This window comes from Tribolium castaneum, chromosome 1 (genome assembly GCF_031307605.1).
Source record: "Tribolium castaneum strain GA2 chromosome 1, icTriCast1.1, whole genome shotgun sequence".
Lineage (NCBI taxonomy): Eukaryota > Metazoa > Arthropoda > Insecta > Coleoptera > Tenebrionidae > Tribolium > Tribolium castaneum.
In genome coordinates, this window is record NC_087394.1 from 11683410 (window position 1) to 11710166 (window position 26757).

General features: G+C 29.4%; 2 protein-coding genes across 7 annotated transcripts in view; both read left to right on the plus strand.

The window, feature by feature from the left end:
- Window positions 1-15801, plus strand: part of LOC656419 (uncharacterized protein) — a 41722-nt gene extending 25921 nt beyond the window's left edge. For 2 of the 6 annotated variants that reach the window (XM_015978445.2, XM_015978447.2), the window contains 10 exons: window positions 1765-2569; window positions 6112-6290; window positions 6346-6538; window positions 6595-6768; window positions 6819-7152; window positions 11473-11625; window positions 11685-11874; window positions 12394-12405; window positions 14952-15119; window positions 15169-15801. In XM_015978445.2, coding sequence (XP_015833931.1) covers window positions 1765-2569; window positions 6112-6290; window positions 6346-6538; window positions 6595-6768; window positions 6819-7152; window positions 11473-11625; window positions 11685-11874; window positions 12394-12405; window positions 14952-15119; window positions 15169-15541 — 2581 coding nt within the window. In that variant the 3' untranslated portion in view covers window positions 15542-15801. The other 4 variants (XM_064359925.1, XM_015978446.2, XM_015978448.2 and 1 more) reach the window with 4 other exon arrangements.
- A 45-nt stretch (window positions 15802-15846) lies between these two features.
- Window positions 15847-25889, plus strand: Srp54k (Signal recognition particle 54k). Its single transcript, XM_962796.4, has 7 exons — window positions 15847-16055; window positions 16108-16284; window positions 16333-16562; window positions 19112-19262; window positions 19312-19460; window positions 19518-19779; window positions 25352-25889. The coding sequence occupies exons 1-7, from the start codon at window positions 15978-15980 to the stop codon at window positions 25829-25831; spliced, it is 1527 nt and encodes a 508-aa protein (XP_967889.1). The 5' UTR covers window positions 15847-15977; the 3' UTR covers window positions 25832-25889.
- Window positions 25890-26757: the final 868 nt, after the last annotated feature.

The following is a 26757-nucleotide window of genomic DNA, read 5'->3' on the forward strand; positions in this document are numbered from 1 at the left end:
AAACTATTCCAATATTTTTGGATAACTTTATCAAATTTTACGACATACTAATAATCCATAGTAGTTCTAGATTACTTCCAATAATTTTAAATTAATTTCTTAACTTATTTTTCGTAACTTCTGTAATTACAAATTAGTTCAACTACATTCGATTCCCAGTAATCTCGATTAACTCAAAAAAAAATCTACAAACTCTAAATGACTTTTAGTAATTCCATCCAAATTCTTGTACAAATTTCAATAATTCATAGCAGTTCCAGATTATTTTTAATAATTTAATAATTCCAATTTACTTTCGGTATTTTAATCTAATTTTTGTAATTCCATAATCATTCTGATTAACAATAAGGTTCTGTATTTTATTTAGTATTTTTTATATACTACTATTAGTAGCACGTCATAAATCAGCGTTTGCTAGTAAATACTTAATTTTGCCTTCGAATAATGTAAATTTTTTTAAAAGTTTTCGACATTTTTTTAATATAATTGAAAATATTAACATATTAATTAATTGAATTTTTATTATTTCCAGTGTCATTCTAAAACAAATGGTGCCAACGTTTTGTGTAAAATATCTTTTAAAAAGTTGTAACAATCTCTCAATTGACGTTAATTTGAATGTTAAATTTTTACTTACCAACTAATAATTATTACCTTTTGTTCCTAGTGACATTTTTTTACGTGTTTTTTTTGAAGAAAACAATATTTAAGCATCGTTTGCTTTAGGACAATATTTTAGATGCAACGACTTAATACTATTTAATTAATTAATTTTTATTCTAAGAATTGAAAAATTGAGAAAAAATGTACATGTATTATTTTTTAAAAGAAAACAGACATATTTGTTTACTGTTTTTGGTAGTGCTATACTCTTTTATCTTTCTCATAAAAGATAGAAGTATAAAGTAAAAAAAAGTTTAAATAAACTTTACAAATCTCAAAAGGCTTTATTTTTCTGCTCTCTTAAAAAGGATGATTGTTTTTTTATTTATATTTATTTATATTTATATTTATTAAGTCTTTTAATTAAATATTACTTTTCAGAAAGTTAAAATAAGAGTATACTATCAAAAATTCTAAACAAAAATGTTTGTTTTTATTTAAAAAAATTAAAAATAACGTCAAAAACAAGGATATCATAAATGTTGCTATGGTGTCAAAATTTAGCATTTTTAAAAATAAGATCGACTTATTAGGATTTTTTTGAAAAATGTCTCATAACGTAAATATGAATTTTATTTGTTACTTTAAACTCACCCTGTACCCTCAAGAAAATAACGTAATTTCTATTCCTAATAATATCAGATAATTCTACAGAGAATTCCAGTAATTTACAAATAAGTCAATTTCTATAAATTCCAAACACAGTTTTAATAAATACATATTGATTAATAATTACATTTTAAAAATGTGTAGAACTAATTCCAGAGTTAACGGACCCTCGTTTTTAAATTCAAATTAAAAAAAAACACATTACATGTGTTACACAATGAGAAAATGTATCACATGTTTTTTGAGATATTTTTTTATCGAGCGCGTTTTAAATTATATTTTTTATAATTTTTTTCTGAATTTTTATGTTAGTGATCCTTTATTTTCATACTGACAGTGCTATAAAGTTGCATTTTTGTAACTGTTTTTTGTTAAAATTGCGCCACAAAAGTTGTAATCATGAAATAGAAAAAATTAAATTTGAAAACTGGCCTTTTGCTTTTAAAAAATTAAACTGCCAACACTACATAATTGGTGATTCTTTGGTTTCAGATTGATCCACTCGTTGATAATTTTGGAGTATCACGTTTTTTCATCCGCACCACCTGTTAGTAGTTCTTCCCAAGAATCAGTAACGCCCTCCACTGGCGAACACTTGAACTATACTCCAACAATCCTAATCCCTCAACAAAACATATTTCTATCGGCTGTAATGAGCGCTTTACGGCACACTCACATGAAAAATTTGCACGAAAAGTGGCTAAACATGATTACATGTTGTCTTCCCTACTTTGGCGAGAATATCAAACAAATTACGATCAGCGTGATTCACCAGATTTGCAACAATATCGAGGAGATAGCGTGCAAATATACACAATCAGAAATCCACGGTGAAATTTGTTCGGATTATGCCGTAACACAGCTCGAATCATTGACGATTTTATGTCACTATTGTTTGCTGGATTCGTCACAAACTGTGAATCAGTTGAATATTCCCGCCAGTTCGAGCACTCCGATCAGTAATCCGGGTGAAATTTTTAATAATTTGGTTAGTGCGTTTTTTGCTCCGGTTGGATTGGATAATTCAACATCGAAACAGAATTCGGATCATTATCAGAATGCGCGAAAAACGATTTTAAGTCATATGCCGAGGATTATTTCCAGTGTTGCAAAGTTGTGGCAAACTATAGTTAATTTGGAAAATGACAATAATGGTGTGTATGGGAGTTCAAAGGTTGTCAAGCAACAACTGTTGGAGTTTCTTAGTCCCATTTCTGTTAATCATGGAGCAAGTTTCTTGGCTGCAATTGCAGTGGCTTGGTACGAAAGGAGAAATCTTTTTACGAATATCAAAGCGGTAAGTTTTTTATTTTGTATTCTGAATCTGATGTTTTTTTTATTTGAACTTATATTAGCAAATAAAAAAAATGGAAGACAAGATAAAAGGTTTTGTATTTTGATCAGAAATAATATTAATGGCTTTGCTGTTTCAAAATATTTCGATCAGTTTACTAGAAATAAATTAGTCTTGAGACAACAAATAAACTGAAAATTTATTGTAGACTTTACAACTACAAGTAACCAAACTGCTTGTAATATTTAATGCTCTTACCTCAGGGATATAAATGTTATGCAGAACTGTTTTTTATTTATTTTTCGAGTCCTTAACTTTTTTGGTGGAAACAGAACTCTTGACCTTTTATTAAAATCTTGAAAGAATGCTTAATGTTGGATTAAGGAGAATGAAAAGAGCACTAATTAAAATATGATTTTTTTATGACATTTCATTAATTTCACTTAAACGAGTAGTTATTAATTTTGCCCGGCGCATCCACCATTTCGACATTTTCTCATAAGCATATATTCTAGCTTTGAAAAATAAACACGTGTATTTCAAACTCAATTTGTGGTGAAAATTTACACAAGTTATGTACGAGTACATTATACAAGGCTTTTTTTATACTTAAAAAAATAACAATTTTTCTTGTATTTCAAAAAGAGTCATTTGTAAATAGTATCATAATCAATCTTTTTTGAAATACATTTGATACTATGGTATACAACAAGTCTAGATTAATTTGAAAATTTTTAATTAACTAAGTTTTAATGATTTCCTACAAAAAAAATGTAAATTTAATTTGCCCATTTATTCGCACTTTCTTATGTTTCCGTTGCGTAACTTGACGGTTCTAACATCAAAGTTTTTCCATCTTTACCTGCTCTGTTGTTTCACAAAATTTTATGAATAAAATCACCAATAAGGTCTTCTCTTTTTTTTTGAAAAATTGTTACGACTAACCGTTTTTCTGTCCCTAAAAAATAAGTACTTCTAATTACCTAAGGACAAATTTTCATAGCGTAAATAATAATTTTAAATGCCCTTCAGTTATTTGCTTTATTGTTATTTAAAATTCTTTTGATAATATTCTGGAACTTATCTTTTTACTCCGATATTAGAACGATTAATAAAATAAACAAGGGAATGAATCAGCAAAGAAATGATGTAAAAATAAAATACATAAAATTTGACAAATTTATCCAACTCACAAAATACACATTGACAAAATTTTATTTTATTTCATTTACAAAAAAATGCGGAAGTTGAGATTTTTAGCTTCTTTTTGTCTTAACTATTTTAACCTAATCAGTAACTATTAATTTATGCAAACTACAGAAACACCATTAAATTTTTACCAAATTCAACTAAAAGTGTAATGGAAAATTAAGAATTATGCTGAGTTGAAAATCAAAATTTATTGATGCTTTAACGGAGTTAACATGATTTACTCAAATAATAATGGGTATATAAAAATTAACGGGAAATATAATTACATTTAAGAAACTCATGCGAGCTGTACAAAGCTTTTTCTAAAAAACCTAATTTTGATTTAAACATATAAAAAAAAATCTGTCGTCTACCGGTAAATCCTAAAAATTCTTTCATTATTTTGGGTACAAGTTTTTATTCTAGATATCCTGTTATACAAACGTACAATATTTTTATTTATTTATCATCGCACATGTTAATCATGATGACTTTTAGAAAGAATTTTTTTTTTCACCAAACAAAGTAAACCAAACAAATTGTAGCACGATTTTCTATTTAAATATATTTTATTTTTTCATGCAGATAAACAAACTGTCTTTAGCTGCGCTTTTTCAAATGGCAATATATAGTTGATTTTTTTTATAATCAACTGTCTAAGAGCCGTCAGGTTGGCATTATCATAAACAGTAATTTTTTTTGAATTAAGGTTTGTGTAATTTTTTACCTAGCAAATTTAACTTCCCAATTTTTCAAGTGGTCTCCAATTTAATACATGTACAACAACATATTTAGTTATTTTAGACCACCTTTTCGGAAATAAAATTAACTAGACGCCCTCTGGTGATGACTTTTGAACTATGTCGAAAACAGTAAAGAAATTTTCGTAATGCCACATTTAACTGACATTTAATGAATTGTTCAACAATTTTGCGTGTATAGTGTTAATTACTTACAATATAAAGAATTACTTTAAAAGTACGTGGTGGTAAATACTAGCGTTGACTTTGGTTCTGTAGTTTTTCGTGGTATAAAGTGTTTATTGTTGGAACTTAAAAGTGGATAAAAAGTGAAAAATATTTAAATTTTGATTACAAAGTGTTATCAAACAGTTGTCTAATTAAAGATTATAAGTAATGGATCACAGCGAACACAAAGTTTGGCTCAAGAAACCAATAAATTAGTGAAGTGTTATGAATTTTAGGTTAGAATTTTCCACTGAAAAAATCATGAAATGCTGCAGTAAATCTACAAAACTACAATAAAGATTAACAACTGCTGATACATTTAAACGTAAATTATGCCAAAAGGTAGGCTTTTCAATGTCTTTGTAATAATTTTCCAATAAAGAAAGTGAACCAAACAGTCATTTGTTATTCGTGTTTTCCTCGTCATCTCTCAGTTGTCAACATAAGTTTCTTGCATCAAAGATGCAATAATCATTCCGCATAGGCAATGTAATAATTGTGAAGCCCCAAAATTCGTACAACGTTCAAAATATCCGAATAAACATTTTCCCGCCATTTATGGTTACTGTTTTCGACCTAGCTCAGTGGCGCCCCCAACGGTAATTTTACTTCCGATTAGAACAACAAATTAACGATTAACACTGACGTCAAGTTTTCAAAAGTGTCAAATTTGGTGTTCAAAATGTCAAATACAGAATACAGCCAGTTTGAAAAGTGGTTGGACATGAACTTTTAGGGTGATATAGTCAGGTTTTTATCAGAATTTTGATACTGACAGTTGAGATTATATAAAAAAATTAACTATAAGTAATTTCAAAACCTATTTGAATAATAAATACTTATCCAAATATACTACAACTTGAACTAAAAGTGAATTCTTATCCGGCGTTGAAGTATTTAATCTCAAAAATTATGACTTTTCTATTAGTTTTCTTATATAAGTTATTTTCTAACAATTTCTAACACCTGGTTCCAGGCGATTGGTTCGTCTTTAGCGAATTAAAATATTTCAACATAATTATTAGGAAAAGCGATTTAAGTTATTCTCAATTTTGTTTAGGAGCAAGAAGTTGTTGAAAATCAGTGTAGGTATTTAAAAAACATTGGTAGGGAAATCAGTTTGAGTCATACTGAAGCGGTTTGGCTTTTTTGTTTTATTTAGTTTTTTTTTATTTTAAAGATCATGTTTATTCAAATCCCCTAAAGATTTTCGTAATCAAATGACATTAAAAGTTCAGAGCTTCAGAATTCTCACTTTAAAAATAGAAGATAATTGATGTAAAAATAATTTGAATACATTGCATATATTATTTTTGTGAACTTTACTCCTTACATTAGCCAATAAAGTCTTTGTTATTTTTGCAAACAACAAATATTTTATTTTAGGTTTTGCCTGAACCCAACGCCGGCCAGAATAATTTAGTTTACCTGATATCAGCTATAAGAGTCATTCCACTTGATAATTTAGTACAAACTGTAACTGCTGTGATAAAAAACCCTCCTCCCACTGAAGGTCTCAGTGCCGACATTTGTTTAGATGTCTCCGTTTTAGAATTGTTTTATTGGTAATTCGAATGCAACCAAACATTTTATTAAATCAACTAATAATAATTTCTACAGTTATATGCGCAATGCCTCACCGACTCAGTTAACAGAAGCTTGGAGTTCACTACTTGCCCTAATAAGAGAAGGTTGTTCATTGAGTCCTCCTGCACAGTTCCTCCTAGCTGCTTTATTACACGAATTAATGATAAAATGTTGTCCGCTTGAAGAAAGAAAAGATCAAAAGGACTTACAGGACGTCACAGCCAAAGTAATAACTCATTTTTACAACAAAAAAATATTTATTGTTTTTTCTTTGCATTTTAGTTGATCGAGTGTGTTTCACAAGTTTGTGGTTCCTGTTTGGAACAAACAACCTGGCTGAGGAGAAATTTAGCTGTAAAGGAACAAGATGAAGATTTGACTCCCGACACTAATAGTTTAACTGGATCCAGTTCTGATATTGTCGTTGGGAATAGTCACAGTGTTCAAGCACAACTGGTTTGTTCCTTTATTTTTCTTTTAATTTTTTTATTGCATTCAATTTGTAGGTTCTATCCGAAATTTTGGCTCCTATTTTAGATATTTGTTTCGGTTCTTCGGAAAAAGATAAAGTCGTAACAATTTTAACATCTCTCATGTATAACATCGTTCCGTATCTTAAGACACACACAATGAAAAATATGCCGAGTTTTCATGCGTGTTCCAAGTTATTGGCAGCTCTTAGTAGTTATCAGTATACGAGGAAGGCGTGGAAAAAAGATGTGTTTGAGTTACTTCTCGACAATTCGTTGTTTCAAATGGATTACAATTGTATAAAGTATTGGAAAATAATTGTGGATAATTTGATGACGCACGACAATACCACCTTCAGAGATTTGATGAGTAAGTTGATGTATTGTCTTTATTACACTGTATCTTTTATAACATATTAGCTGTTTCAAAACTATAAAAACGCCAACGTCGCATTTTTTGATCTGATCTGATCATTAATAACTATTTTATAATTTTATCAATCTTATTTAAGAAAATAATTTGGTAAAATGCAACGTTGGTTTTTTTATAGTTTTGAAACACCTAATAATATTATACAAAGTTGTAGTATGATCAAAACCTACTTCGAGATTTTAAATAATTAGTTAGACTACACGGCGATGACACTATACTTTAAAAATTTGGCTTCCAGATTATTTATTAATTATTACAAACACTTTACAATTCATCAACTTAACATTTTATTAAGTTTTCCAAAATGGAACTCATCAATTATTCATAAATTAGACGTTAATGTTTAATAAAGCTTCGAGACAAATGACAGAGACTTAACATAAACCCCATTGTAAAAAACTGATTTAAAATTTTCAAGTCGGAAGTTAAAGTCCCAAGTCCAAGTCATGAGAATATTATTTATTATTATTATTATATATTATTATATTCATATTATTATTATATCTGAATAATGATTCAGAGGTACCGTTTAAAAATAACATTTATTAGATTATTAGAAGTGTCGAAATTTATATTTTTTATCTCTATCTTGAACAATAACCGTGTTGTTTACTTTGTATTGGGTATTGTGATTCTTTCTTACTACTTTTGATAACATCTTTCTGTTAAGTATAAAAAATAAAGAAAAAACAAAGCAAAATAACTCAAGAATTTAAGAAAACAAAATAAAAAATTAAAATAAGTTGTCGATAATTCTCTATGTATTCTCTTGATTTTCCATTTTAGTTCTTCAAGAAGAAACTAAAGTATTGTCTAATTTCTATTGTCTTCTATTTCCGTAATCTTTGTTTGATGTTTAATTACTACTTTATTACGTTCAGATGTTTCTCTTGCCATATTACTGATTTTTAACGTTTTTTACTTTGTCAATTCAAAGAAAACGACAACTTAATTGAAATTAGTTTAATTTTGAATTAAATTTTAATTCGTAATTTTTGTAACAATTCTTTTGTTGTGTTGGAAATCTAAAGTGTGTTTATTAAAATAAAAAAAAAAAATCTTACTTAACTTAAAATCTCACACATCAATACTGCCGTGCTAAGCAAGAACGTCTAACTGACTTTTTTGTCAAATTTGAGATAACAAAAAATCTGAGATCAATAGTGCAATAACTTTGATTCTAAATAACTTTAATAGATATTATCCAGAAATTAATAAGTACGAAATACGTAAATAAAATTGACGTAAGTGGGGTTTGTGCAATATTACTAAGCAAGAAACTCGTAACTATAAAATGTATATGAAACCCACTCATTAATGAATCAAAAATTGTATATTTTCTAAAATTAATCAAAAACATTAGGTACCACCAAGTTTGGTTGATTACCAAGTCGAATTACAATTAAAAAAACAAAAAAAAGTGTATGACTTTGACGATTTTGTTAATTCGGTTGGATGGACGGGTACAAGAACTAAAATTAAACAAATGAAAATTGAAAACTTTTTCAAATGGTAAGACTACAGTTCACAGTACAAATTGACCAAAATTATTAATCGACCTTACCTAAGCGACATGGTTAACGTTACGTTTGAACGAGAAAAAAAAACATGAAATATAGATGCAGTTTTGATAGTGACTTTATAGAGTTAAATTTCCTAACATCAATAACATCATATTCAAAAAACCCACTCAAAAACACACAACAAATGGCATAGATACAGAAAGAAAACAGGAACTCTTAAAAAAATTTAAAAATATTCTACCAGAAAACCGATTGATTTTTTGGCAAAATTTGCTTTTATTTCAAAAGTATCGTACGCTAGGTGTAATTTCTTGGGTACATTTTTTTATAAATTTCCTGTTGTTACGTATTACTTAATTTGTTTAAAGCCGTTAATAAATATTTTTGTAGTTACGACTTTTTTACTTAGTTACTTTTACTTAATTAAAAAAATAAATAAAAAAATTAAACGTCGTATGTGGAATAACAGCGATTTGGCAAAATAATGGATACAATTGCATACATATTTCCTTTTTACAAATAAATTGTTAGGTTGACTTCAATATTCCATGTTACTAGCATTTAAAATAACAGTGCACTCTGAAAATGTAGAAAACAAGACATAACTCAAGATTCATATAAAATCAGTTACGACGTTCTTGCTTAGCACGGCAGAATACATCATCTAATTTACGTAAAACAGCTTTAACGAGTGAAGTAATAAAACTTTTAGGACTCGTTTACACAACATTTAATTGCAATGAAATTTTAATTTATAAATTAGGGCTCAGAAGCCAACCAGCATAATAATAAGTCACTTTTCGTCAAGTAACTTTTGTGGTTCAAAAGTCACTACATTATTAACTTTTTCCGAAGTCATGTCTTTCCATAATGATTCTGTTTTTTACTTTTGCAAGTTATGCTATATTTTTATTTTAATAATAAATATTTGAGAATGGTTAATTATTATCTTATTTTTTTTTACTGTGATTGGCTTCTGAATCTTTCATTTGTCATTGCAAATGACATCTTAGTTCAAACTGGTTATTTTCTCAGCTAAATTTTCGGTCTTCAATAAATCAGCTTTTTTATTAATGGACAACACAGCTAAACAAATAGTCAGTTGGAAAACAAAAAGAAGTATTTTTTAGGAAATTAAAACCTTAGGTACTTTACTTAAAAAAGCTGACACAACATAATTGTTTTTTATATATTTTTATGTAAAATTAGCATGAAAACATTTAATTTGACACCTAAACACAAAAAATGCATAGTGCGTAATTATTATCTTATTTCTATACTGTGATTCGCTTCTGAACCCTTCATTTGTCAATGCAAAGTAAATGACAACTTAGTTCAAACTGGTTAATTTCTCAGCTAAATTTTCAGTCTTCAGTAAATTAGCTCGTTTATTAATGGACAACACAGCTAAACAAATACTCAGTTGCGTTGGAAAACTAAAAAAAGTATTTTTAATTTAATTAGAAAATTAAAATCTTAGGTACTTCTACTTAAAAAAAGCTGACACATCATATTTATTTTTTATAAATTTTTTTGTAAAATTAGCATGAAATCTGACACCTAAACACAAAAAATGAACAAAAAAACCATCATTTCTTAATCTTAATAATCCTTTTGTGTAATACTCTCAATAACTTTTTTTAATTTTATTTTCTTTTTTTTTAATTTTTTGCTATATTTTTTTGAATTTTTTGAATTTTGAATACCAGAAAGATAACAATGTGTACTATCTAAAACACAAATGAAAAATGGCATGTGTAATTGCAAAAATTGTAGCATTAAAAAAATAAAATCGACATGTTTAAGGATTTTTTTTGAAAAATTATCAAAAAAAAACGAATTAAAGATATGAATTTTGTGTGTTAATTTTGGTTCAGTCTGTATATTCGGTTTCCAATCTTTCCAATTCCAATGTAAATTTTTATAAATATTTTTCTCTTTTATTTAATGAATTTTCATTGCACTAAATTTGCCCCTATGATCCAGAATAACCCATAACTATGCAATTTTTTCCTATTGGCAATAGCTGTTGGTGTTGTCATTTTTTCAATAGTTTGAAATAGAATTTTCATAATTATTGATGGACGCGATTTTCTTGGTACTAAATTTATCAGTGGGTTTCTTTTTAACATTTGTAACACAGAATTCTTCTATTATACATTATGTTTAAACTTGTTTCAATTTTATTCTTAAAAATGCAATTCCGTTGTTGCGGATGTGGACTGTAAAAATTATGTAAAATTATATTTGGAAGTAGCTATAGAGATGTTTTTATATTATTGTTTTTATATTTATTGTGACAAATAAATAATGAACTTTTGCACTATTTGAAAATTTGAAAAACGGAAATAAAAGAACTTAAAAAAATTATTAATGTAGACGGTACGTATTTTCAGAGCACGCTGCGAACACGGTTGAAGATTAAAAAATATATTTAGAACAAAGTTGTAGTGAATTAAATTTTATTTAAAAAGTCTTTGACATAAGAAATTTATTTTACTACATTTTTTTCCTTAATTTGTTTAATATCGTCCTCTGTATTAATATAGTTTTTGATACAATTTTTTGATTAACTTTATTTCCTTCTATTGATGCTTCATATGTCTGTATTTTTTTGTGCTCATGGTTACTTAAATTAGGTATTATAAATTAATCATGAATCGAATTGCAAATCTAATTTCAAAACTGGTTAAATTGAATTAAATCATCTTGACAAAAATAACAAATATTGTAGGTCGAGTGTCTTTGACCCAAAGCGGCAGCTTGAGTATATTTTCATCTCGAGAACAGGAGTATGAACAAAGGGCGCAGCTCTTGAAACGTCTCGCGTATGTGATATTTTGTAGCGAAATGGACCAATATGCCAAATACATGCCGGACATACAAGGTAACAATAATTTTTTTTCTAGTTAAAACTCGCTAAACCAAAATATTTAATTTCTTTAGAACAATTGACAAGTAGTCTAAGACTGAATGTGCCAGGTGTACAAGCACAAGTTTTTCTTTGTTTTCGTGTCATCCTGATACGTATGAGTCCAATACACATTACATCACTATGGCCTATTATCATAAGCGAAATGTTACAAGTTTTTCTCCAAATCGAGCAAGAACTGTTGACCGACACCGAGGAATTTAGGTGAGGTTTTTCAGTTTTTTTGTATGTTGGGTATTGGATTTTATGTTATTTGTCAGACATGTTCATTTGTTTTGTTACAGTAGAGGGGTAATTAAGTAGTCGAAAAAACTGTAGCTAAGTTGGCCATTCGGCAAAAGGTCTGTTTTTTGCAATTAACAGTTTTGATTATTTTGTAGAACTTTTGAGACTAACAAGTGTAGTACAGTAAAACCTCTATAGTTCGAATCAATTTCTGTTTCGTATTAATTTTTTTATTAACAAATAAAAAGTGACAAAAAAATTAATAAAAATAATTGTTTGGATTATAAGAGGTTCGGTAAAAGTCGTGTACTGTAGTAGTTTGACCAACTATAGGTTACATTTTTTTCGATTGGGGTTTTGTTGGGTTGTTTTCTTAGTGGTGGAATATTTTGTATCTTAGTTATGTCACTAATGAGGGCTTTAGTAGTTTTCTAGAAATGCTATTGGTATATTCTAACAAAATTTTGTTTGTTTGCAACATGTTGGCTGCGATCGCAGGACGGGCAACAGGTAATTAAAAATAATTGTAATTAATTAAAGCATGCTTTTGTGTACTAACATTTCTAATTAATTATTGTAATCCGTTTGCATGTTTTTGGATAAGGTTTTTTTTCAAGTTGAACAAAATTTGATTGTTTTTATTTATTTTTTCTTCTGTTGACTGTTAAGGCTATGTTTAAACTAAAAAATTATTTGTTCGTGAGATTTTGCTAAACCTGGCTGAAAAATCAAGGAATTACGTCTAAAATGATGTGATTTATGCTTTTTTGGGCATTCTGGCTTGTTTTTTATTGACAAACTTATAATTATATCGGGCAATTTCAGCTAAAAAAGCTGAAAAATTATTAATATTTTGTTGCTTTAAGCTTTTTCTGATTTTCCGCAACATTTCGCTGACTCGAACTAATTAGAAGAAATTACTAAGTTATATTGGACATAAAATTGTTGTTTTAGCATGTTTTTTTTTAAACTAAAACTGTTGAAAAAATTATTAAAAATGTGAAAAATGATTTTTCGAGAATTTAGCACATTTTTTCATCCAGAAATGCAATTATATTTTACGAAATTTTGTCGAAAATAGTTGAAAATTTAGCAAATTAGTTAGAAAAAGGTGTAATTTTTTTATTTTCAAATGGGCAAGTATGTTATCGAACTGAAAACCCGGCTTTTTCGAAATTTCGGCTAAAATATGTTACATTTTGTAAGTTTTGGTGCGTTTTTTAACTAGAAACGCAGTTTTTCAAAATTTTATTAAATGGACCAAAAAAGTTCTTAATTATTACTGATTTTGCGAACGCCATTAAAAAGTAACACAAATTGGTTCAAAGTGTCATGTTTTAATATTTTTGATCGACTGTTTTAGCATGTTTTTCAATTAGAAAAGCAATTATTAATGAAAATTTTGTTAAGAGTACATCAAATGATGGTAGAATTGGCTAGAAATCGTGTTGTTTTTCTCTTTTTCATGTGTTTTATTACGTTTTTCGTAGCAAATGCAATTATTTTAGGAAAATTTGCTGACGAAGTTGAGTCGCAAATAACATTATTTTGCTTTTTCAGCCTTTTAACCAGCAATACTCAATTAATGACTCATAATCTTTAAGGTTTTCGTAAAAAAATAAGCACTAAAATTAAGAAATTAGTTCGAAAGTGATTCTATTTTATCTTTTTTGAACGTGTAAGCACGTTTTTCACTAAAAACTGCACTTGTACTGGATTTGGCTAAAGAGTGTCCAAAAATTTTGACAACTACGTCTTCAAGCTTTTTTTCTTTTAGAGAATTGCTACGTTTTTCAGCTAAAAACACAATTACGTCGCGAAATTTTTAATTTTTTTGGAAACTACTGTATTTTTCTACAGTTTTTACAATTCTTAAAATTGGATCACAAATGATTTGATTTTTTTATGGTGGTGTTATCACAACCACTAATTTCTAGAAATTCCAGCAAAAATAAGCGGAAAAATTACTAAGTTATTAAGTTTATAACATGTCTTTTTCCTTGTTTTTTTTTTTCTCAAATAAGTTAAAAACATGTTCAGGCTTGAAATATTACATAAAGTTGGTCGTTCTCGAGAGTTTTTGTACGTTTTTTAATTAGAAACGCAATTATTTTGCAAAATTTTATTAAAAAGTATCCGAAAAACTTTTTAGTTACAAGGTTGAAAATAGTGTGGTTTAAGCACATTTTTAAACCAAAAATTAGCTCTTTGGCGGTATTTCGCTTAACTGTGCTGAGAAGTCACAAAATGTGGTTAAAAATGATACATACTAACCTAACTCATGTCGAAAGTGTTTACACTTTTTAGCCAGAAATGCCATAATATTATGTGTAAAAAAATTCTAGAATATTTTTCTTTTTAGTGTTGAGCGCGTTTTTGATGTCTTTTTCTGACATTTTACTAACTAGGCCGAAAATCACTGCATGTCCTAAAAGTGATATTATTTTGTTTTTATCGGCTGTTTTAGCAGATTTTTCACCTAGAAAACGCTTTTATTTAAGGGAAATTTTGATAAGAATGGGCCGAATAATCGCCGAATTGATACGAAAATCTTTTTCATGTAGTTAAGTTAAAAAAAACATATATTCGGTTCACTTTCATAAAAACCATTGTGGTGCAAATAGCATACCCTTGGCATTAAATTTTATATGAGTTGTCATGGTAACAGCTTAGTCATTTGCACCACAATGGTTTTTATTAAAGTGAACCGAAAATAGGTGCTTTATGAAATTTTTTATACTTCTCAAAAATCGGTTAAAAATGAAAATTACATTTTTCGGGATTTTTATTATGTTTTTTAGCTAGAAAGCCATATTTTGAAGAATTTCGTTAAGTTCATTAAATACTTCAAATTGGTGTTGTATTTCTGTCTACTAAACACCGTTACATTAACATTATTTAACTCTAAACTTTTCTTTCATTAAAAAAGGTTTTTAGAACATTGACGAGTATAAATCCTTTTTTAATAAGATCAGCATTTATCATCAGACTCCCATGGTCAAGCCTTATCCAAGAACATAATTTTAGTGTTTTTTATTATATTTGGATTTTTGTAGTTATCATATAAAGCTGTTATCAACCCTTGACGCAAGTTGGTCGACGAATAGCAACAACGGTTTGCACGCCTTGGGCCACCCTCATTGGTTGAGACTACAGTTGGCCACGGCTAAGTTACTAGATTTGGCGTTGTTGTTGCCAGCTGTTACTTTACCCCAGTTTCAAATGTAAGTTTTTTGTGTTTTTTTTCTTAAAACAAAAAATGATTTTTTTTAGGTATCGGTGGGCATTTGTGGGGGATGATTTAGAACGGCTCCACAGTTCGGCAGGGGCTTCATTTATCCCACACGTGGTCAGGATAGCCAACCTGATGGATAAAAAATTCACTGATACACAAATCGAAACTCTGCCAATGAAACGAAATGAATTATTACTAACTATGAACAGTATTAACCAACTAAAGGATCTGCACAGCTTTTTCAAAACTCTTAGTCTATGTTCTAATCGACATAGGACAGAATGTAGCAAAATAACAACCAGCGATCATCACACGTTAAATGATAGACAGTCTGATAAAAAATTGATCATGATCTTGGAGAAAATCGACAAAGTCATTGAAATGGATTTTCTTGATAAAATTCCGCGATAAGTGTAATTTTCAATTTCCAAAGAGTTCAGTATTGAAATGAGTTGTGGAAAATGTCGTGACGTGGCAATTATTTTTATTGTTTTGTTATTTATTGACTTGTTTTTTGTCTTTGTTATTGCGGGTGTAATTTTATTGTAAATATGATAGCATTTAAAAGATTGTGATTTTATATTGTGATGTAATAAGATGTTAATAGCATTGCCTAAATGTAATTATTTGTATTTAACTCTGTAGATAATTATACACTTTGCTACAATGGGTTCAAGCGCATTTCATTCAAATCTGGCGCCACACCCACCATTGCCAACCAATGCCAAGTTTTTTTTGGTGGAACCTTAGCCACATCCCACAACCAGCATGTCACCAACTTGTCAAAATTGTTGAAACATTTTTAACAACAAATAAAGCATTAACTGTGTGAAACGAAGCTTCCACGATGGTTTTAGCAGACTTAGGTCGTAAAATAACGACTGCTTTGCAGTCGTTAAGCAAAGCAACGATAATAAACGAAGAGGTAAAGTCTTCCAGATGGTGTTGAGGTTAGGTGAGCCCCCAATGTTTTGCAGGTTCTCAATGGAATGCTCAAGGAAATATGTGCAGCTCTGCTTGAAGCCGATGTAAATATCCGTCTCGTGAAAAAACTGCGGGAAAATGTGAGGGCGGTTATTGATTTTGATGAGATGGCAGGGGGCTTGAACAAGCGGAGGATGATCCAGAGTGCCGTTTTCAAAGAGCTCGTTAAAGTAGGAACAGTTTGTTTGTCGAATTTTGGTTATAAGTGGTGTTTATAGCTTGTCGATCCCGGTGTCAAGCCATACCAGCCTGTTAAAGGCAAACCCAATGTTATTATGTTTGTTGGGCTTCAAGGCTCAGGGAAAACCACAACTTGTACAAAGCTGGCATATCATTATCAGAAGAAAAATTGGAAGTCGTGTTTAGTGTGTGCGGACACGTTCAGGGCTGGTGCCTATGACCAGGTTAAACAAAATTGCACAAAAGCAAGAATCCCGTTTTACGGAAGGTAATGTTACAGATTTTTGCACTAAGGAATTTGTTTTAATCATTTGAAATATCAAGGTTAACTAGTTAAAAACATTGGAGTGACCTATAGTTTTTAAATTACGTTGGTAACAATGAATGAAATTAACACCTGTGTGATTGAATTAAAAAATGCGGTTTCGTTTTAAGAAAATTTGTTAAAGAACAATTTACACAAACTGATAATGACGACTTTATACTCAGTTCCAACAAAAAAATTAAGCAATATGACAATAATTATTGAAACCATTTGCAGAAAAATGGTCGAACTACGTTAATTCCAAACAGATAACACCACAGATTTTAACACTTAACACTGTCTTACCTATTACCTATTACCCTATGGTCATAAATTTATAAATAAGACTTGCATGTCATTAGTGGATAATTTTTCTTATTCGGTGTAACCGAATATGATGTTATTTCAATATTATTAACAACTTCAATGCTTCATGTGAAGATAAAATTTCTAATAACTTATGAAGTAACTACATGAACATGTAGATAATAAATTTATTATTTAAATAGGATATTTTTTCAAATAAACTGTAATTTTTTAATGTTATTCTTCTAAAAAAAAAAAGGTTTGAAAATTGGTTTATCTAATTACAAAGTTATAAGTTTGTGTTCCAGTATTTTTAAGCTAATAGAACTACATGTTTTCCAATTATAGTTCAGGACAGTAAAATCATTTGTAGAAAAGATGAATTGTAATTAAAATTAAGTATCCAAATAACAACATGTGTAACAAAAAATAGAAAATTTCGGTTTTTTTACACCATATACCTACTACAGGATGTTTGATTCGTTTTTTGTAGTTCAGTTATTATTTAAGTTAGATTTTTCATTTTTTGTAGTCGCTATTTGTATTCTAAGACACATTTCAGGAAAATATTTTTCATTATACAGATTGCCCTAAAAAACTGTGACATTTTTAATGGTATGCTATTAATTTTTGTGATAACTTTCATTTCCCTAAGAAAAATTCAAATCGGTTCAGGAATTCCTGTTAAAAAAATAACAAAAAATTGGTTTTGCACCCGTAATTTTAAAATATGGATAAAAAGTACAAACATTAAAGGTACCGAAAGAAAATTACAATCAAACTTGACTTGAATTACCATAGTGTTCACAATTAAGAAAAAAAGTTTGATTTTTAATTTAGCATCGAATGATAATAATTAAAAATAAACAGAATAAGTCTCATCTTCAACTTTTATTCAGTAAAAATCTGTCATTAAATTTTGTTTACAAATAACTTTGATTGTGTTAGGATTTACGGTAGGGTGGTACGTATTAAGAAAGTATGTTTGTTTCTTAATTCCGCATAAGCTGATATAAAAAAAAACATTCTTAAAAACTACTTAAAAACTAAAAATGCCTGAAGTTCAAAAAGTTCTATAGTAAATTATTATGTGGCATAAATACCAAAATCTTACCATAGAATATTTTTTTTAATTATTCTGCATAAACACAGATTGAGTACTTTAAAAAAATAATAATATAAGTTGCTTCCTAGATCTACCTTTGTGCATTTTTATCCATTTTTGACAGTTTGTTGGTCGTAACTTGTTGAAACTGTATTCAGTCTTTTTTGTCTAACTATTCATTTTACGAAAATTATTTATTATAATTATTTTAAAAATGTAATCTTTTTTTAAAAACTGATTCCTTTTATGTAGTTTTTTAATTATCCTAAAAAATATTTTAAATGCCAGAATGGCACCATACCACGACAATTTTTTTGGTTAAGTATGATACTCTAAAAATGACTTCTAGTTCATTAATACGAGTACTGATTAAATCAGTATTTTTTAAAATAAATTATCTAAGTTGCGTAATTCTTTTTTTTGTAAACACACCCTCACGTTATGACTTACGAGTTATGAGACTATTTTCATTGTGAATATCTTGATTTTTTACAATATGAAACATCTTCGGTCAAGTTCGAAAAATTTATGTGATGATTTCGGAACTAAACTTCAATAATTCATTATTTATCAAAAAAAATAACTCTGGTAATATTTTTATCTTAATTTTAACTTAAATCAAAACATATTTTTTTACATAAAAAATGATAATATTTGATAATGTATAAATTTTATTTTTGTGTAATTTGTGAAATTGTAATTTGGTTCCATACTTTTGTTCTGTAACTTTTGTTTTGTAACTACTCGAAAGTGTAATGTATAATTTTGGAAAATTTTTTCTAATTCATAGGTTTTAATAACTACTTAGTTTTACTTTGTATAGAATTACAGTTATAAACACATAATTTATGATATTTCTGTAAGATCCGATTTATTGATTTAATTTAATTCGCAATTAAATGTGTTATAATCTTTTAACAACGAATTAAATTTTAACAAAGCTTTATATAAACCGGTCCTAGTATTAATTAGTGTATTATTATTACTATAAAAACGAAAAACCTAATAACACGGGCATTTAACACACTAACAAAAAACACAGTATTGTGTACATCATTAAATATTTCCAACTTAGTTTCAAATCACAATGAATTAATTTTAGTTACACTGAGGTGGACCCAGTGGTGATAGCGCAAGATGGTGTCGACATGTTCAAAAAAGAGGGTTTTGAGATTATTATTGTGGATACGAGCGGAAGACATAAGCAAGAAGAATCATTATTTGAAGAGATGTTGGCAGTTTCAAACGCCATTGTATGTGAAAATTTCCAATTTAAATTTTGTGTAATTTTTGTGGCTTTAGCAACCTGACAATATTATTTTCGTCATGGACGCCACCATAGGTCAAGCTTGTGAAGCTCAAGCGAAAGCTTTTAAAGAAAAAGTCGATGTAGGGTCTGTAATTATCACAAAATTGGACGGACATGCCAAGGGTGGAGGCGCCCTCAGTGCGTAAGTCGAGTATTTTATTTTACAAAGACGGAAATTTTAATAGAAAAAATCAATCAGGGTGGCTGCTACCAACAGTCCGATTATTTACATTGGTACAGGGGAACATATTGATGATTTAGAGCCGTTCAAGACCAAACCTTTCGTCAGTAAATTGCTAGGAATGGGCGATATTGAGGGTCTCATAGACAAAGTAAATGAATTGAAACTAGAAGATAATGAAGAATTGTTAGAGAAAATCAAACATGGACAGTTCACACTTAGAGATATGTACGAACAGTTTCAGAACATCATGAAAATGGGACCCTTCTCACAAATTATGGTATGTACTTCTTTTAGTCATAATAGTCATAACACACAAATGAATTATTTTTTATTGCGTTTTTCACACCATAAATATGTACCATTAAAAAATCCTGAGTCAAAATGTATGTACAAAAATTTCGACGAAAAGCCGAAAAGTCACGTAATAGTTTTTCTTTTTCTTTTAATGCTTTAAGTTAGAAACGTCAATTTCGTGCGAAATTTGCTTACATTAGACAAAAATTTGCAGTGAAGATGGAAAATGACTTCTTTTTTGTTAGGACTACACTTTTCAGCAAAAAACTTACAAAGGAAGTCTCGGAAATTACATTGTTGTCTCCTTTCTAGTTAGATTTATCTTTTTGAGTGAGGAATTTTGCAAAATTTAAAATTGAATCAAAAATTACAGTTTTTTGGTGTGTATGGAATGATTTATGGCTCGTTTTTGCTAAAAAATGTGGGCATTTATATTTTTTAGACATTATTTTGAGGTAAAAAATTTCTTTTACGGTATATCCCTATAATGAAGATCGAAGACGAGATAATTATTTTTTTTTGATCATTTTTTGCACAAAAGAAACAATCTTATTTTGTGAAATTTTGGCAAAAGTTGCACAAATTATTATGTAGAAATTTAAGTACAATCACCCAAAATTAAAATGACGCGCGTCCTAGTTCGTCAAGACGTATTGTTACTTTGTGAGGTCAAAAAATTTGTTTGCAAACTTAATTTACTAAATAAGATTGATTATTTCAACTTATTTCCCTTGGTTTAATTTGTTTAATTTATTTTTGGATTAAATACTCATTTATTTTTCAAAATTGATCAAAAAATGACTAAAAACTACAAAAAGGTTGAAAAAAAACACAAAATTCTGTTATTAAAACGTGTTAACCTTTTCCTCCTAGTTAAAAAATCACAAAATTAGAATGGAGATATTTTATTGGGCTTATTTTTCTTGATTTAGCTCGTTTTTGAACAAGAAATTGTTGTGGAACTAAGTCTTCTGCGAGATTTCGCTAGAGGAGGCTCAAAAAGCGCCAACTTAAGTCTAGCCCTACATAATTTTTGTTTTTTTTGAGGGTTTTAGCACATTCTTAAATTAGAAACTTAATTTTGTTAAGATTAAATAAGCCGATAATGGTACTATTATTTTTATTTTTTCGAGAGTTTAAGCACATTTTAAGGTCACAACAAAAGTCTTTTAATCTTTTAATTAATTTCGCTAACAATGGCTGGAAAATCACGAAATGTTAATCCAAATTGATTGCAATTGCGCTTATTTGATTTGTTTCACGTGATTTTTCAGCGAAATCTCTTCGAAAATAAACCGAAAGAAATTATAAAGTTTTTTTAAGCTAGTAAACACGTACTGATGTTATATTTTTAGTTTCTTATTTTCTTTAGTTTTAGTTTAGTATTTAGTTTCTTTAGTTTAGTTATTTTTTAGTTTCTCATTTCTTTACAGCCAGAAACTATCTGCCACAGTTTTATAAAATACCAACTAAAGCTGGACTGAAAATTGTATAAATTCTGCGTTTTTCGTAGTTTTTTTTTTTAGAAAAATTTCGCTAAAAGTGGTTGAAATTTATATTTTTTCAACCAGTTTTCAACCAGAGATTTATTTACGGTACAAGTACTTATTACAACAACCAGTTTTGATCAAAGTAATGTTATTTCTACGTTTGAGCAATTAAGCACGTTTTAGAGTGAAATTTTTTTTTTGAGATTTTGCTAGAAGAGAGCGAAAAATCATCAATTATCTTATGTTATTAGCGCGTTTTTCGGTCAGAAATGCAATTATTTCACAAAATTTAGATAAAACACCGGAAACTCATCCATTTATACTGAAGTGGATGTTATTTGATTTTTCTCCAAGTCTTGTTGAGGTAACGTCTAGTTTTTTCTCGAAAATGTTGTCTAAGATTGGATGAAAATCACCGAATTTTTGTTATTTCTACTTGTCAGAACACACCGAAAAATTACAAAATAAATTTTGAGCGCAATTTCGTGAAGAAACTATAACATTTGGTCAAAAATCATGTTTTGTTTTAGTCATAAAATTTTATGTTTAGAGGTGTCGCTATAACAAACCGAAACATCACCAAAACAAATATAAAGTTACTTAATTTTTGCCATTAAAAAAACAAGTTTATGTTGTAGCTAATTTCATCCTACATACTTGAAAATAATTTTTGGTGAGTCAGTGGGTTAGTATGGACGATTTTCGTAAATAAAGATTAATTTTCAAACATTTAAAGGTCCATAATGGACTTTTCACATCGCTGGGACACACTGTATATTTTAACAACAACAGACTGTATACTTAAGTCAGTAGTTTTTACTCATTTAGAAAATAAAATCCCAGGTATTGAAGCCATGTTTCTAAAAGTTGGTATTTCTTGCTTGCCCAGTACAACTGCAACCGTCGATCAAGATCTTTTCTTACATCTTGAATTTCTTTTTCATAATTAACAGACTATTATAGTGACATGAAGTGGTCGCAAACAAGCACAGATTTACCAACTTCTCTTACTCCCTTAGTTAACTTTCTACCTAATACTCAAGCCTCACAACTTTTTAACTTGAAATTTATTAAAGGAATTTATTAGGTCATAGAAAAGGATGGGTAAATAAAGGTTATTTAAAAAGAACACAAATTGTTGAATTGAATTTGTTGAGTTCTGTTGCCTGTTAAAATTAAGACACGTATTTCTGATACACCCTGTATATTTGGGCCATATCACCCATGGTTAGTGTCAGGTGTTTGGCCCAACACCTGATTTTTTTGTTATTTTTTTAAAGAAAACTTTTCGATAATAATTTGTTATTTACCTGTATTCAATAGAACTGTAGTTACGTAAGAAATATCATATCTGTAGTGTCAAAAATATTTTTTTTTGTAAATTTTTTAAAAGGTATGTCATATCTCCCTGAATTACCCTAACGTCTTGATTTATTTAAAGTTGGACGCAAATGATAAACAAAAGACTTTATTACAAAAGACTCTTTAATAGGCAGATTATAAGCACAGTCGGTTGTGAACGTTGATTTTCAGTGGAATTGAAATACCATATTATTACCACCATTATTTTTATTCTAATTTTGAGCAAAATAGTCCCGACAGGAACTCTGCTCTATAATCTTTTATAATAATAATAACAAATCTTTTCCGGTCATATTTTCGGGGACATAAATGCCATTTCAAAATATTAGCTGTTTTAAAACTATAAAAACGCCAACGTCGCATTTTCTCTCAAAATTAACTGTTATAAATTATAAATTATGCACACTAATTATTAATAACTATTTTACAATTTTATCAATCTTATTTGAAAAAATAATTCGGTAAAATGCGACGTTGGTGTTGGTGTGTTGGTAACAAATTATACAGCGTGGCCCAAAAACAGGCGCACCAACTCAATGGTGTGTGGTAGAGAACTGGTTACATATAAAGGTAGAAATAGTAAAAAAAATTGTATTTGTAATTTGTATTCGGAAATAAAATTAACTAGACGCCCTCTGGTGATGACTTTTGAACTATGTCGAAAACAGTAAAGAAATTTTCGTAATGCCACATTTAACTGACATTTAATATTTTGCGTGTATAGTGTTAATTACTTACAATAGAAAGAATTACTTTAAAAGTACGTGGTGGTAAATACTAGCGTTGACTTTGGTTCTGTAGTTTTTCATGGTATAAAGTGTTTATTGTTGGAACTTGAAAGTGGATAAAAAGTGAAAAATATTTAAATTTTGATTACAAAGTGATATCAAACAGTTGTCTAATTAAAGATTATAAGTAATGGATCACAGCGAACACAAAGTTTGGCTCAAGAAACCAATAAATTAGTGAAGTGTTATGAATTTTAGGTTAGAATTTTCCACTGAAAAAATCATGAAATGCTGCGGTAAATCTACAAAACTACAATAAAGATTAACAACTGCTGATACACTTAAACGTAAATTATGCCAAAAGGTAGGCTTTTCAATGTCTTTGTAATAATTTTCCAATAAAGAAAGTGAACCAAACAGTCATTCGTTATTCGTGTTTTCCTCGTCATCTCTCATTTGTCAACATAAGTTTCTTGCATCAAAGATGCAATAATCATTCCGCATAGGCAATGTAATAATTGTGAAGCCCCAAAATTCGTACAACGCTCAAAATATCCGAATAAACATTTTCCCGCCATTTATGGTTACTGTTTTCGACCTAGCTCAGTGGCGCCCCCAACGGTAATTTTATTTCCGAATTAAAGTTACTGCACAGCTTCCTTGATTAGTGAAGGGAGGTACCCTTTACACGGCTGGTCGCATTGAACAAAAAAAGTGTTTTTTGAGATCTTACTTTATTGTAGCGCCATCTATTAGTTGCTGCTGAAAAATTCACTTGGTGTCAAACGTGACAGCCGTCATATTTTTTACAAATTTAAGTTTTCAACCTCTTTTGCACAAGATTTATACAAAATTTTGCTAATAGGAAGGCAAGACAAAGCTTAGTTTCATTTTTTTTCCACAAGTTTTAATCTAAATTTGAAATGCAAAGCATTTGGACACTAATTACATTTTGTACAGTTGGTTGCACATGCGTTCCAACACTCTTTTGATCATTTTCGTGAGCATAAAAATGTTTGTTTACCATTCGGCAAAATGTTCAAGTTTGTATGATGCTTTTTACGTTCGTTTTGTGTTTCGCAGTTCGCTCTTGGCATAGGCTGTTGGTCACTCACATGGCAACATGCGCTTTTGGTTCCTCATAGTAAAAACACGTGCCAAATGTTTGTAGAATACGTTTTCTGCAACTATACAGCTAAAACTAATGCGTTTTGCCTTAGAAATCTTCTGCACTGACAGCAGTGTGACAACACTTAACCTTACAACTGTCAGAATTGTTTTACTTTATAGTGGCTCCCTCTTAGAAACAAAAATATGCCAAGGAACTAAGCAATGCGGCCAGCCGTGTGAAGGGAAAGTCCCTTCATTAATCAAGGAAGCTGTGAGTTACTGATAAATAACAGATTTTAGATAAATGATATGTGGCAACGTTGTCTAACAGTCATGATCGCAATAGAATTTGAGCAACAATAAAAATAAATTATTTTTGAAACGGTTTCCTAGGAAATAATTTCCAGTGTTGGCACATATACACATTGTGATTTTTTGTATGAATTTTAATTTTTTTTAATTAAAACAATTGTTAAAGTCTGAGGGTAAATTTAAAAATAATTATTCATCGTTTTGTTACGGAACGATTACTTAGTGCGAAACATAAAAACATTAAAAAATAATGAAAACTGAAGAAGTTAACAAAATAAGTTTGTAGCTCCAGATTTTTTAAAATATGACTTTAGGAATTTTTTCAACATTTTTCCCATAATCTGCACTTGCTTCTCAATAACGTACCACTGAGTTGGTGCGCCAGTTTTTGAGCACCCTGTATTTTTGACCTCGCAAATAGATGAAATATCGCAACGAACATAAAATTGTTTTATGTGTTATTTGTACTATCTAATCATTTCCAACAATAAAACCTTGATTATCAATCGCCACTCTTACAACTTGAAACGTTTAATTCTTTTTTTTTAAACAGGGAATGATTCCGGGCTTTAGCCAAGACTTCATGTCGAAAGGCAGCGAACAAGAGTCGATGTCGCGTCTCAAACGCTTGATGACCATCATGGACAGTATGAACGACGACGAGCTCGACAGCAGAGACGGTGCAAAAATTTTCTCTAAACAGAACGGTCGTGTCGTACGAGTAGCCCAAGGCTCAGGCGTTACCGAACGTGAAGTCAAAGAACTGATCACCCAGTATACGAAATTCGCAGCAGTCGTCAAGAAAATGGGCGGTATTAAGGGCCTTTTCAAAGGGGGCGACATGGCCAAAAATGTCAATCCAGCACAAATGGCCAAACTCAACCAACAGATGGCCAAAATGATGGACCCCAGAGTATTACACCAAATGGGTGGAATGCCAGGTTTGCAGAACATGATGCGACAGTTGCAAGCAGGCGCTGGAGGAGGATTAGGTAATTTAGGGAATTTGATGGGTGGTTTCGGGGGAAAGTAATTTAGGGAGTTGTAACTATGTGAAGTTTTTATAAAAATAAATTTATCTTTTATTTGAGGGTTTGGGTTTTTGTAGTCCTGTGCTTTGAAGGTGAGTAAAAATCGGTTATTTTTCAAATAAATATAATTAATTATGAAGCAACCATTTCTACACTATGTATTTTATTCCAGACAAGCTTAATTATTTATATTAAATATATTAAAATCTATTTGTATAATAATCAAATCTTACAAGTAATCAACTGGTGGAAATGCTTAGTACCATAAGATAAAACAGCTCTGCTCTAAGTAACGAAACAAGTATTCAGTAAAATTTTTGCTCACATCAAACTGACTGTTTCAAGTAAAAATTCCAAGAATCTAGGCACTAGTCAAAAGCTAAAATAATTACATAACTGGAATTCAACTGCTCTTAAAATTACTTAAAGCAGGAATGCGTAATATATTACGAAACTTTAGTTTAGAACACTTTTTTCGCAAGTTTAACTCCTAATTATAATTATTACAACTCACAACGCTTAAAATTGGTCATTTCAACTGGAATTCTTTACACAATAAAATAAAATATCAGTGGATAAAATAACACCTGTGGGAATTTAAAAATGCCAATTTAAGTATCAATAAAATACCTAATTACTACTTGAAAGAACGCTCAATTAGGATTCTTTTCCTCAGACATGAACTGGTCTAAAACGTTTTGCATGGATTGGCGCATTTTTTGCTCACTCTTACCACCAGGTGAGGTCACAGTTTGAGACACAGTCCTGATAGTTCGAGTGATTCCAAAGTTGTTAAAAAATTAAAAATCGAACAGAAAATATGACAGGAAAATTCACTTTGCTCCAGTTGTTGGATCGATTTTTTCTGTTACAGTTTCGGTGCATAGGAGTTAGTTTTGTTGGTATAAATCTCTTACGGTAAGTGATA

Bases quoted from the DNA above. Each gene is read 5' to 3' on its own strand.
- Srp54k (XM_962796.4), top strand. From the start codon at position 15,978: ATGGTTTTAGCAGACTTAGGTCGTAAAATAACGACTGCTTTGCAGTCG. The intron at 19,263-19,311 runs GTATGTGAAAAT...TTGTGGCTTTAG, and splicing joins TGGCAGTTTCAAACGCCATT to CAACCTGACAATATTATTTT. The intron at 19,780-25,351 runs GTATGTACTTCT...TTTTTTAAACAG, and splicing joins GACCCTTCTCACAAATTATG to GGAATGATTCCGGGCTTTAG.